Here is a 14,990-nt window from a genome sequence, read left to right on the forward strand (position 1 = left end):
TTTATATTGTATTCATATGTACACAACACTAACATAATATGACGATTATTACATTATTTTTGAGAAACTACGTTCCCAAACATCTGTATTTAAACACATTAAAGTGCATATACGTGCATATATATCTATATGTATGTATTTATGTGTACATATATATATATATATATATAAATACATTTTTTAAAAATGATTTTAAAAAGTAAAACCATTATGAAAAAAGGACAATATTCAGAGAAAAAAACAAATGTTTATACCAGGAGTCGGCAACCCGCGGCTCTTTACCGCCGCCCTAGTGACTCTCTTGAGCTTTTTCAAAAATATATGAAAAATGGAAATGATGAGGGGAAAAAACATTGTTTTAATATGGTTTCTGTAGGAGGACAAACATGACACAAACCTCCCTAATTGTTATAAAGCACACTGTTTACATTAAACATGCTTCACTGATTCGAGTATTTGGCGAGCGCCGCCGTTTTGTCCTACTAATTTTGGCGGTCCTTGAACTCACCATAGTTTGTTTACATGTGTAACTTTCTCCGACCTTCTAAGACGTGTTTTATGCCACTTTTTCTGTCTCATTTTGTCCACCAAACTTTTAACGTTGTGCATGAATGCACAAAGATGAGTTTTGTTGATGTTATTGACTTATATGGAGTGCTAATCAGACATATTTGGTCACTGCATGACTGCAAGCTAAATAATGCTAACATGCTATTTAGGCTAGCTGTATGTACATATTTGCATTATTATGCCTCATTTGTAGCTATATTTAACATCATTTAGTTACCTTTAAGTCTTCATAATTCAATTTATGTCTCATGACACACTATCTGTATGTAATATGGCTTTTAATTTTTTGCGGCTCCAGACAGATTTGGTTTTGTATTTTTGGTCCAATATGGCTCTTTCAACATTTTGGGTTGCTGACCCCTGGTTTATACTAGTAACTCAAATCACAAAGCTTTGTCTTTAAATCTTAATTGTATTCATATTTCATTACAATAATTGTATTTCTATTTGTTTCATTCATCCATTTCCTACCGCTTGTCCCTTTTGGGGTCACGTGGGGTGCTGGAGCCTATCCATATCATCCATCCATTTTCTACTGCTTGTCCTGTTAGAGGTCGATGGAGCCTATCTCAGCTGCATTCGGGAGGAAGGCGGTGTACACCCTGGAAAAGTCGCCACCTCATCGCAGGGCCAACAAAGATAGACAACATTCAAACTCACATTCACACACTAAGGACCATTTAGTGTTGCCAATCAAACTATCCCCAGGTGCATGTTTTTGGTGGTGCGAGGAAGCCGGAGTACCCGGAGGGAACCCACGCAGTCACGGGGAGAACATGGAAACTCCACTCAGAAAGATCCCGAGCCCGGGATTGAACCCAGGACATCTCAGGGCCTTCGTATTGTGAGGCACATGCACTAACCCCTGTTCCACTGTGCTGGCATCTATCCATATCAATCATAGCTAAAAAAAATATATATATATACAATTATTATATATTGTCAAGTTCATTGCTGTATTCCAATTATCCATCTATTTCCTACCGCTTGTCCCTCTCAGGGTCCCTGGGCGTCCTGGAGCCTACCCCAGCTATATCCCTCTTCATCGCATGTAGTCCAATTAGTACACCCTAATGTTGCTGTTGCGTACTTTGTCCACAAGAGAGCGCTCCCGCATTAGAAATGCGTCCAAGCCTTTGTTGTGGTAGCTCGGTCACTTCAAGTGCACCTCGGAATTTTAAAACTCCGCCAGCAACTTCAAGTACACCCAGAAATATCGCCATAGCGACCGAGATTGAAGGGTGTAAAAATAATAATGTTGATTCTGGATGGCGAATATTATGATAGTTATTTTTATTGTCAAAAAAGACAACACGAATGATGGCATTATTACGGTATTTAAAGGCCTGATGGGAATAAGAGGCCATTAGACAAGGTCAGAGACGTTGACGCAGAGAAAAACGATGTTCATGTTCCGCATGTGAACGCGCGGTGACTGTAAAGGTTAATGCAAGATGATGAGAAAAGCTCAAGTGGAACATTTATGAAGCATTATATTATTACACCAACCCCCTAGCGGCTGATATCACCTGAACATCTATTTCAATCATCATATTTTATACACACGTTTTAGGCTTCACTTGTTTTACAATACGTCAGCACTCGGAGCCTCGGCATTCTCATAACAATAAAACATAACAAATGACCATTTGGTTGTCTTTTTTTTTTTTACATTAACAAGTAGAATACATAACCAGCGGCGATATTTGTCTTCTTTTTGTGTCTTTAAAGGCCTACTGAAATGAGATTTTCTTATTTAAACGGGGATAGCGGGTCCATTCTATGTATCATACTTGATCATTTCGCGATATTGCCATATTTTTGCTGAAAGGATTTAGTAGAGAACATCGACGATAAAGTTCCCAACTTTTGGTCGCTAATAAAAAAACTTTGCCTGTACGGAAGTAGCAGACGATGTGCGCGTGACGTCACGGGTTGTAGAGTTCCTCACATCCTCACATTGTTTATAATGTGAGCCTCCAGCAGCAAGAGCTATTCAGACCGAGAAAGCGACAATTTCCCCACCAATTTGAGCAAGGATAAAAGATTTGTGGATGAGGAAAGTTAGAGTGAAGCATAAAGAAAAGAAAAGAAAAAGCAACGGCTCCAGGCGGCGGCAGTTGGACCGTTTCAGATGTAAATACACACATTTACTGGGATAATTCTGGAGGATCCCTTATCTGCTTATTGTCTTAATAGTGTTTTAGTGAGAATGTAAAGTCATACCTGAAAGTCGGATGGCTGCGATGAACGCCAGTGTCTCTCAGAGAAGCCAATGGAGGAGCCAAGATCACAGCTGCCTTTTCGAGCTGCAAGAGGAAGTCCCATAATCCACTGAAGTCTCCGGTAAGAGCAGACTTAATATCACAATTTTCCCATCCAAAAACTTGCTGGTTGACATAGAGTTAAAGTTTCACAACAAACAAAGAAACACCGGCTGTGTGCAATCCACCGCTTTCCACCAACAGCATTCTTCTTTATAGTCTCCATTATTAATTGAACAAATTGCAAAAGATTCAGCAACACAGATGTCCAAATTACTGTGTAATCATGCGATGAAAAGAGATGACTTTTAGCATCATCATTCCGGGACGTTTTCAACAAGAAACTCCACGGGAAATTTAAAATTGTAATTTAGTAAACTAAACCGGCCGTATTGGCATGTGTTGCAATGTTGATATTTCATCATTGATATATAAACTATCAGACTGCGTGGTCGGTAGTAGTGGGTTTCAGTAGGCCTGTAATGTCAATCAAATGCCTGAAAACGCAGCCGGACATAAACAAAAAATGTAAACAAAAGAAGGCGAGGACGCTACTTTGAGCCAAAATGGAGGACATAGTTGAGGTTAAATGTCAATTGTCAATGATGTCACCTCTGTCCCTTCAAAACACCATTCAATGACAATATATGCTAAAAGACTTTACAAAAGTAGGAATGAGGAAAATAAGGACTGTTTATCCAATTATTCTTGAAGTAATATAAATACAATATTAATGGAATTTACCAAATATGCAAAAAACTCAACCTTATAGCTGACATCTGTAGAATATGTATATAATTTATTTTTAGAATGTGATACTGTACATTTATTTTGGGAGGAGATCAGAGATTGGCTGAAAGACATTTATTATAGAACACATTCATTTCAGGATAATAATGATAGATAGCAATCCAAAAATTATTTTTAATATTAGATACATTTTTCATACATAAAAGTCGATTTATGAAAGTGAAATCCAAGTCCTCCCATTTGATTATTGACTTCAATTTATTTATACATACTTGGAAAATAGGAAAAACATCGCAAAAGCCCTTGAATTATTGTCTTTATTGGAGGAATTGAAGTTGTTTTAGAAAAAATCAAGTTTTTAAAATCTACTTGTATTGGCTCTTAATTTACTGTCTTTGACATTTTTGTCTGAATAAAGACGTTGATTGCTCAACCTCAGAATATTCTGAAATATTGCAATGTACTTGAAGTGCCTTAAATTGTTTGTATGTTGTCAATATTTACTGATTGTGTGGCTGAGGTCTAAGAGGTCAAGGGTGAAAGTTTGTACTCTCTCGCACTTACTAGAAGACATTTTCAGCCGATTCATTATAGCTACTATATTTCTCTTTTAAACAAGTGAGCTTTAAAGATGTTTGATATGACCCCAATATGGCCGACTTAGCTGGGATCAAAGGTCAAATTAATATGGTACTCGGTACTAAGAATAGCAGACTTTTGGGAACATCTTATCTCTCTCTCTCTCTATGTATAAATATATGTATGTGTATATATATATATATATATATATATATATATATATATATGATCCAAAAATCGACCAAAGAGCAGGGAAACCTCCGAAACAGGCTTGTAGGGATGAAAAAGCCTCTGTATTTTTTCCTGACCTAACGTATATACATACATATATAAATCACTACTTTATCGCAATAATTTCACAAAATTATACAATAGCTTGTCCATGCCCTTTTTTAAATAAATAATTACAGAAATATATGTATATAATATATTACAGTAATAATGTATATATATGTATATACAAATAATGTATATATATGTATATATATACATACATTAAAGAAACAAGTAGAGAAAAAAATAACACTCCCACATCTGTACTCTTATTCATAGATGTACAGAGAATCATAGTCATCCTACAGCATATCATACTCATTATATCATTATTGAAAAATGGCGTGCATCCCTACAAACCTATTGAGCACTGTATAATGGATGAACCATAATGGATATATATATATATATATATATATATATATATATGTATGTATATATCTGTATATATGTATATGTATATATATATATATATATTATGGGTATGGGAAAAAAATTGATTCGAATTTGAATCGCGATTCTCACGTTGTGCGATTCAGAATCGATTCTCATTTTTTTAAATACTTTTTTTTCACGATTTTTTTTTCTTCTTCATCAATCCAACAAAACAATACACAGCAATAACATAACAATGCAATCCAATTTCAAAATCAAACCTGACCCAGCAACACTCGTCTGCTGACGATTGAGGAAAGCCCTCATGAAGCAGTTCTGTAGAGATGAAGTAGTCTTGTGATTTTTCCCACACATACATACATATATATATATATATATATATATATATATATGTTATTGCTGTGTATTGTTTTGTTGGATTGATAAAGAAGAAAAAAATATATAAAAAAAATAAGAATCGATTCTGAATCGCACGTGAGAATCGCGATTCAAATTTGAATCAATTTTCCCCCACACCCATAATATATATATATATATATATATATATAGACATATATATATATATATATATCCATATATATATTTATATCAAAATATATATCCATATATATATTTTATATATACATATATATCTAAATATATATATACATATTTATATACATATATATAAATATATATATATTTATATATATGTATATACATATAAATATATATGTATATATATATGAATGAATGAATGGTTTATTTTGAGCCATGCAAACAAAACAAGAGAATGAAATAAAATACAAAAGAAATATATAGATACATTATTTTTACACCTACATTGAAAACATTACATGTGACTAATCTTTTGTCACATGTACTGTATATATATATATATATATATATATATATATATATATATACATATATATCTTGATTGGATTATCCAGAGAATAGTGCTCGATACTGTGGTAGAGCGTAATATGTATGTGTGGGAAAAATCACAAGACTACTTCATCTCTACAGAACTGTTTCATGAGGGGTTCTCTCAATCATATATATTATGGGTGTGGGGAATATATATATATATATATATATATATATATATATATATATATATATATATATATATATATATATATATATATATATATGTATATATACAGTATATACACGCATTTGTTTTTCAAATTTTTTACAATTAATTTCTACTTTTTCATGCAATTTTATTTCCACAATGACCCCCCCGGCCGCACTTGGGACCCCCCAGCTGCAAATACTCACTCCGTGTCCTCCATGGCGTTCCCGGCTGCAAGGAAGCTCAACATGGATCCTGTTTTTGAGCTGCATAAACACGTCACCATTAAAAAACAAAACAAAAAAACACACACTAAATCAAGACGAGCATTTAAGAAGTTCTAAAAGCTTTTATTTTCCAAAATCCATCCGCGGCTGCGCTGACGGCGGTACGGTCGTCTTTAACGAGCGGTACCCTGAAATGTGGATGGCGGCGTTAGCGTTGGCTGGACCTGGTCACCCCTGAGAAGGCCCGCCTAAGGGGATGTCGTACTTTCTTTGCTTTTTTTTTTTTTCCCCATCCCTCAAAAGGCCTTAAATCCATACACCATACTGTTAAATATGTTCTCTTACAAAAAGGAAAGCTCAATAAAGGACAATCCGTGTTTGTCCCACAGATCTATGGGCGATAATCATCAAAGTTCTAATAGTTCTTCTATAGGTTTCGACATTGAACGGGGAACGCTCCATAAAACCAACAGTGAGGTCGGCTGCTTTGACGGACAGGCGGGAGATCACGGCGGGCTGAACGTAGCACGAGGACTGGGCGCTTTACCACACACACACACACACACACACACACACACACACACACACACACACACACACACACACACACACACACACACACACACACACACACACACACACACACACACACACCTTTACATATTGCACAATGAGAGAAAATACCTAGGATGTGCTCCTTTGAAGATTTTTTTTGTGAAGTTCTTACTAACAGTCTGGTTAGGACAAGGGGCGGAGCCTAAACTAAGAGGTTGTGAGTGATGCAAGGTGAGGCCTTAAGTGTGTGTGTGTATTGCTTTAAATGTCATGGAATCTTTTCGTTGCGTCCATAAAACACGCACAAAAAGAAGAAATATGGCTTTTTTCTGAGCGATGTCAGGGGTGCTCTTGAAACAAAAAGTGTGGTTGCCATGGCGCCGGGATTTGTTCTCTGCCACGCTGCCAGCTGTCAGTCAAGCAGCGATTAGGCTCCTCCCACCACCTGGACCCAAACATTGCTGCTGCAGAGTTCCCAGGACCACTTTTCACTTATTCTCATCAGCTACAAACACATTTTTAGAAGCCCCTTTTTGCCACTAAAATAGGAAAATATCCAAATAATGAATTATATTTGTGAAATAAAAAGTTCAAATCATGAGAGTGCAGCACAGTTATGCAATTTATATCTGATCATTTTGACGTTCTATATCATAATTATGACTTTCTCATCTCATTGTTATGACTTTATCTCATAATTTTGACTTTTTATCTCATAATATAAACTCTCTTATCTCATAATTTTGACTTTTTATCTCATAATTTAAACTTTCTTATCTCATAATTTCGACTTTTTATATCTGATAATTAATTTTATCTAATTATTATGACTTTCTTTAATCTCATAATTTCAATTTTTTATCTCATGATGACATTCATCTGGTAATTATGACTTTTTTTCTCGTGATTATGACTTTTTAAAATATTATCTCTACTTTTGTTATTACATAATTTTAACTTTTTACATCAGAATTTTAGGTTCTACCTCTTTACTGACTTTCTCATTTTATAATTTTGACTTTTGTCTCACAATTTAGAATTTTTATATCTTATAATACACTTTATCTCATAATTATGACTTTTTAAAATCTTATTATGTCAACTTTTGTTAATACATAATTTTGACATTTTACATCATAATTTTTACTTTCTATCTCTTAATTCTCGCTTTCTCATTTCATAATTTTGACTTTTTATCTCATAAATATGGCTTTATCTCATAATTTAGATTTTTAAAAATTCTATAATCTCGATTTTTGTTAATACATAATTTCGACTTTTTACATCAGGATAATGAATATTTTTTCTCATAAATATGTCATTCTATCTCTTTATCATTTCAAAATCAAAAATTTTTATCACATAATTCTGAATTTACCTCATAATTTCGACTCTTTATCTTATAATGACCTTTATCTCATAATTATGAGGTTCTATATCTTAATTATGGATCTCTTAATTATGACTTTTTATCTCATAATTTCAACTTTCTTATCTCATAAATTTAATTATGACTTTTTAAAATATTATCTCTGCTTTTGTTAATACATAATTTTAACTTTTTACATCAGAATTTTACGTTCTACCTCTTTACTCTGACTTTCTCATTTCATAATTTTGATTTTTATCTCATAATTTAAACTTTCTTATTTTGTAATTTTGACTCTTTATATCTTATAATAAATTTTATCTCATAATTATGACTTTTTAAAATCTTATAATGTCAACTTTTGTTAATACATAATTTTGACTTTTTACATCACAATTTTTACTTTCTGTCTCTTAATTCTCACTTTCTCATTTCATAATTTCGACTTTTTATCTCATAAATATGGCTTTATCTCATAATTTAGATTTTTTTAAAATTCTATAATTTCGATTTTTGTTAATACATAATTTCGACTTTTTACATCAGGATAATGAATATTTTGAATATAATAAATATGACATTCTATTTCTTTTCATTTCAACATTTTTAATTTTTATCTCATAATTATGACTTTACCTCATAATTTCGACTCTTTATCTTATAATGACCTTTATCTCATAATTATGAGGTTCTTTATCTTAATTATGGATCTCTTAATTATGACTTTTTATCTCATAATTTCAACTTTCTTATTTCATAATTTTGACTTTTTATCTCATAAATATGACATTCTATCTCTTTATCATTTCAAAATTTTTAATTTTTATCTCATAATTATGACTTGACCTCATAATTTCGACTCTTTATCTCATAATGATAACTTTGTTATATTGTAATTTCGACTTTTTATATCATGATAACGAATTTTATCTCATAATTATGACTCTCTTTAAACTCATATTTTAATTTTTTTATCTCATGATGACTTTTATCTGGTAATTATGAATTGTGATCTCATAATTATGACTTTTTAAAATATTATAATCTCAACTTTTGTTAATACCTCATTTTAACTTTTTACATCAGAATTTTTACCTTGTATCTCTTAACTTTGACTTTCTCATTCGATAATTTTGACTTTTTATCTCATAATTTATACTTTCTTACCTTGTAATTTTGTATTTTTATATCACGATAATGAATTTGATCTCATAATTATGACTTTCTTTAATCTCATTATTTAATTTTTTTTTATCTCATGATGACTTTCATCTGGTAATTATACATTTTTATCTCATAATTATGACTTTTTAAAATCTTATAAACTCAAATTTTGTTAATACATAATTTTGAATTTTTACATCATAATTTTTACGTCCTATCTCTTAATTGTGATTTTTGAAAATTCGATAATCTCGATTTTTGTCAATACATCATTTTGACTTTTTAACTCATGATGATGACTCTCTTATCTCATAAATATGACATTCTATTCTAAATATGACTATCATTTCAACATTTTAAATTTTTATGTCATTATTATGACTTTACCTCATAATTTCGACTCTTTATCTCATGACTTTTATCTCATAACTATGAGGTTCTTTTTCTTATTTGACTTTCTCATCTCATAGTTTTGACTTTTTATCTCATGACAATGACTTTTATCTCATAATTATGACTTTTTTTATATATGTTATAATTTCGACTTTTGGTAATACTTTTTGCTTACTTTTTATCTCACAATTTCGACATTTTATCTCATGATATTTACTTTAATTTCATAACTATGACTTCCTTATTATAATTTCGATTTTTGTTATTACATAATTTCATTTTTTTAATCTCATAATTTCGATTTTTATCTCTTAATTCCTGTGGATCCCCCGGGTGGGGCTGGACCAAGTAGCTGGGGAGAGAGAAGTCTGGGCTTCTCTGCTTAGGCTGCTGCCCCCGCGACCTGACTCCGGATAAGCCGAATACGATGTGTGGATCTCTTAATTATGACTTTTTATCTCATAATTTCAACTTTCTTATCTCATAATTTAAACTTTGTTATCTCGTAATTTCGACTTTTTATATCTGATAATTAGTTTTATCTCATAATTACAACTTTCTTCAAACTCATAATTACATTTTTTTAAATCATGATGACTTTCATCTGGTAATTATGAATTTTTATCTCATAATTATGACTTTTTAAAATATTGTAGTCTCGACTTTTGTTAATACATAATTTTAACTTTTTACACCAGAATTTTACATTTTATCTCTTAACTCTGACTTTCTCATTCGATAATTTTGATTTTTATCTCATAATTTAAACTTTCTTGTCTTGTAATTTCGACTTTTTACATCATGATAATGACTTTCTTGTCTCATAAATATGACATTCTATCTCTTAAATATGACTTTATTATTTCAACATTTTACATTTTTATCTCATAATTATGACTTTACCTCATAATTTCGACTCTTTATAACGACTTTTATCTCATTTTTATGAGGTTCTATTTCTTTATTATGACTTTCTGATCTCATAGTTTCGACTTTTTATCTCATGACAATGACTTTTATCTCATAATTATGACTTTTTTATATCTTATAATTTCGACTTTTGGTAATACATTTTTTCGACTTTTTATTCCATAATTTCGACATTTTATCTAATGATAATTATTTGTATCTCATTACTATGACTTGCTTATTATAATTTTGTTTTTTGTTATTACATAATTTCGTCTTTTTAGCTCATAATTTCGATTTATACCTCTTAATTCGCCCCGGGTGGGGGTGGACCAAGTCGCTGGGGAGAGGGAAGTCTGGGCTTCTCTGCTTAGGCTGCTGCCCCCGCGACCTGACTCCGGATAAGCGGAATAAGATGTATGGATGGATGGATCTCTTAATTATGACTTTTTTATCTCATAATTTCAATTTCTTTATAAGTATGAGGTTCTATTTCTTAAATATGACTTTCTTATCTCACAGTTTTGACTTTTTATCTCATGACATTGACTTTTATCTCATAATTAAGACTTTTTCGATTTTTGTTTATACATTTTTGCAACTTTTTATCTCATAATTTCGACATTTTATCTAATGATAATTATTTTTATCTCATAACTTTGACTTGCTTATTATACTTTTGTTATTACATAATTTTGTCTTTTTATCTCATAATTTCGATTTATACCTCTTAATTCCCCTGGGTGGGACTGGACCAAGTAGCTGGGGAGAGGGAAGTCTGGGCTTCTCTGCTTAGGCTGCTGCGCCCGCGACCTGACTCCGGATAAGCGGAATAAGATGTATGGATGGACGGATCTCCTAATTATGACTTTTTATCTCATAATTTAAATTTCTTCATAATCCCGACATATTTTTAGTCATAATTTTCGTCTTTTCTCTCATAACTTTCGACTTTTCGCTCACAATTATGACTTTTTATCTTCTAATTAGTACTTTTTATATCCTATCGTCGAATTTATTGCATTTAATTATGACTTTTTATCTCATAATTCTGACTTCCCATTGGAGTATTTTAGTTTTAGTGGGGAAAAGAGGCTCCCGTAAATCCAACATGAAACACAAGAATGATTATTGCCGATCAACCAGAGCCCTGGGTGATGACTGACAGGCGCAGCTTCTTTTTAGGACACACCGTTGTGAACGAGCACCCGCCTTTCACCCAGAAGTGAGGAAATGTGTCCTTGTGTGTTGTTGTGTTTCCTTGTGTGTTGTTGTGTGTCAGTGTTTGTGTGTTAAAGGTAGACCGGGGCAGAATGGACACGACAGGAAAATGTTGAAAAGGCTTGAAAAGGGCATCAAGTAAAGGGAGCTTGACTTGTGTCAACCGCACGAAACGTCCAGCGAGACTAAACCTACGATCCCGAGCATGTAACCCCCCCGCGGCCCCCGATGAATGGCTATAAATGCGGCCCTTGGAGGCGCGGCCTGCTCCCTCGCTGGCGACCGCCACAGCAGGAAGAAGGCGTGACAGGTGGGGGGCGCTGTCCGTCTCAAGTCAGGCAGACTGCATAGTTTTGAGTGTGACCTTTGTCAGGAGGGGGTGGGCTCGGGAAGAAGGGGAGAGCGATGGGGGGAAGGGAGGGAGGGATGGAGGGGGGTCACATGGGTTTAGTAGGGGGAGAAGATGAATGGTGCGTGCGGGGCCCGCAGAGGCCCCGGCGCGGGCCGGAACAGTGCGGGCCCCAGGAAGGGTGTCTGTATGAAGGCGGCGGCGCCCATCGGATGGCGCAGCGCCAGCGGGTTTGCGGCCATCGTGCACAGGGTCGGCGGCGTGAGGGGGCCGGGCAGGAAGCCCGTGGTCAAGGTCTTGGTCAGCTGCTTGTGCAAGGCCAGTTTGGTCTGGAGAAGACACAGAACACGGAGAGGACATGTTTCACCACGGCAAACATGCGTCCCCATGAGCGGCCATGCGTTAGCTGCATGCATACTGGCACGCATGGCAGCACAACAACAAGCTGACGCTAAAACAGGGGTGTCCAAAGTGCGGCCTGGGGGCCATTTACGGCCTGCTGCTGATTTGTGAACGGCCTGCGGCACATTAAAAAATACATAACAAAAAAATACATTAAAAAAAGTGGAATAAAAAAGCAAACAGGTTAAAGGTAGCCAAACTAATTTGCAATCTTGACTCTAATAACACAAAGCTGCCATGCAGGCTGGTGTTTTTGTCTTAAATCTGTCATGGCTCAAAAAATAATAATGACTCAAAATCATTGTTATGAATTATTGACCTATTCACAGCTCCAATTACTTCACATCAAAAATTCCACTTATAAATATTTTGGGGGAAATAGTGCATACTTTGTGTGTTTGTCATATAAAAAACACAATTTTGTTTGACAAAAAGTCCATACAAGTAGAAAAAAATCAAAAACAAAAAAACAACATAACGTATAATTGACGGGTAGTGCTTAAGTTGATCTATAGACCAAGTGTAGAAAGTAAAAAGAAATAAAATTGTATGATTTATTTTTTAAACAGTTTTAAGATTGGGGCCCTTTTGGATCTCCAAGAAATTTAGTAGGATTTAAAAAAAAAAGCCATTTCTCAAAAATTAAAATCAATGGTGTTATGGATTATTAACCCATTGCTTCACATTAAATATCCCACTTTGAATATATATATATATATATATATATATATATATATATATATATATATATATATTTATATATATATATATATATATATATATATATATATATATATATATATATATATGTGTATATACATATATATATATATACATATATATATGTGTATATATACATATATATATATATATATAGTGTTTTATTTTATACTGACAGATAGACCTGAAGTTAATAGAGATTTAATTAAAAACAAACAAAAAACAATGTACACATATATATATATATATATATATATATATATATATACATATATATACTTACATATATATATATATACATATACACATATATACATACATACATATATATATGTGTATATATATATATATATATATATGCGTATATATATATATGTGTATATATATATATATATGTGTATATATATATATATATATATATATATATATATATATATATATATATATATATATATATATATATATATATATATATATATATATATATATATATATATATATATATATATACACCTTAGGTCAAGAAAAAACACAGAGGCTATATCATCCCTACAAGCCTGTTTCCCTTTTTTTTATAAAAGGCCAAACTTGAAGGGATCTCTAAAGATTAAAACAATCTATTGTGTAGCTTTTAAAAATGAAAAATATCAAAATGGACACTGTATGCATGAGTTTTTCAGTGTGTGGCCCTCAGTGAAAAAACTTTGGACACCCCTGGGCGACAACACTTCATTAGCGACACATGCAACATAACTAACAATTCTAAACATTAGAGAATTGTTCAGACAGGTCTTTTGATGGACCTTGTTACATTGTGCAGGGGTACCTAATAAAATGTCCAGTTAGCTTAGCTGATGTGCATTTACTACTTTATCATGTCTTACAGGGGCAAAAGTTGTTGTTGATAATTATGTTCAACATGCACGGTGACCAAGTCTCTGTTTTTACGTCTATGTTCATATTTCAACGTCTTCTGGCAGGGAATAATCGCAATAAATAGCGGAGACGGCCATCTTTGTTTGCGTTGTACTGAAACGAGTGGAGCAATAATGACAAGACGACGACAACATGTACCGGTGGAGCTGTTGCAACAATAATAAGCTTAATGTTTATGGTGCTAAGAGCACACAACACGAAAGCTAGCTAACTTTGGGATGTTTAAAAAAGTACTTGTTTATATTTTTAGTTACCATATTTTTCGGATTATAAGTTGCAATTTTTTTCATAGTTTCATAGTTTTCATAGCGACTTATACTCAGGTGCTACTTATGTGTGAAATAAATATTAACACATTACTGTAAAATATCAAATAATATTATTTTGTGCATTCACGTAAGAGACTAGACCAGGGGTCGGCAACCCGCGGCTCTTTGATCACTAATGTGGCTCAGCTGCATAATCGCCGACCCGCCCGATTATCCCGAGAGATTTCCGGAGTTCAATGCCTCTCCCAGAAATCACCCGGGGCCAACATTCTCCGATTTTCACCTGGTCGACAATATTAAGGGCGTGCCGTGATGGCGATGCCGTTACGGTCCTGAAAAACTTGTAGTCGCGCCCGCCTTTGCGCTATGCTATCTGCGTGCCAGCCGGTCACATGTAGTATGCAGCCTCTGTTGACACACGTAAGTGACTGCAAGGCATACTTGTTCAACAGCCATAGAGGTTACACTGAGAGTTGTGATATAAAAAATTTTAACACTCTTACTAATATGCGCCACACTGTGAACCTACACCAAACAAGAATGACAAACACATGTCAGGAGAACATCCGCATTGTAACACAACA

At 33.4% G+C, this 14,990-nt stretch overlaps 1 protein-coding gene across 2 annotated transcripts in view; it reads right to left on the reverse strand.

Annotated features, from left to right (window-relative positions):
- Positions 1–6,221: 6,221 nt before the first annotated feature.
- The window catches only part of znf385c (zinc finger protein 385C), a 393,452-nt gene continuing 384,683 nt past the window's right edge, over positions 6,222–14,990 (reverse strand). For both annotated transcript variants that reach the window (XM_061905445.1, XM_061905446.1), the window contains one exon: positions 6,222–12,408. In XM_061905445.1, the coding sequence (XP_061761429.1) occupies positions 12,178–12,408 (231 nt within the window). In that variant the 3' untranslated portion in view covers positions 6,222–12,177. The remainder of the gene's footprint in view (positions 12,409–14,990) is intronic.

Source organism: Nerophis ophidion, linkage group LG07 (genome assembly GCF_033978795.1).
Source record: "Nerophis ophidion isolate RoL-2023_Sa linkage group LG07, RoL_Noph_v1.0, whole genome shotgun sequence".
Classification (NCBI taxonomy): domain Eukaryota; kingdom Metazoa; phylum Chordata; class Actinopteri; order Syngnathiformes; family Syngnathidae; genus Nerophis; species Nerophis ophidion.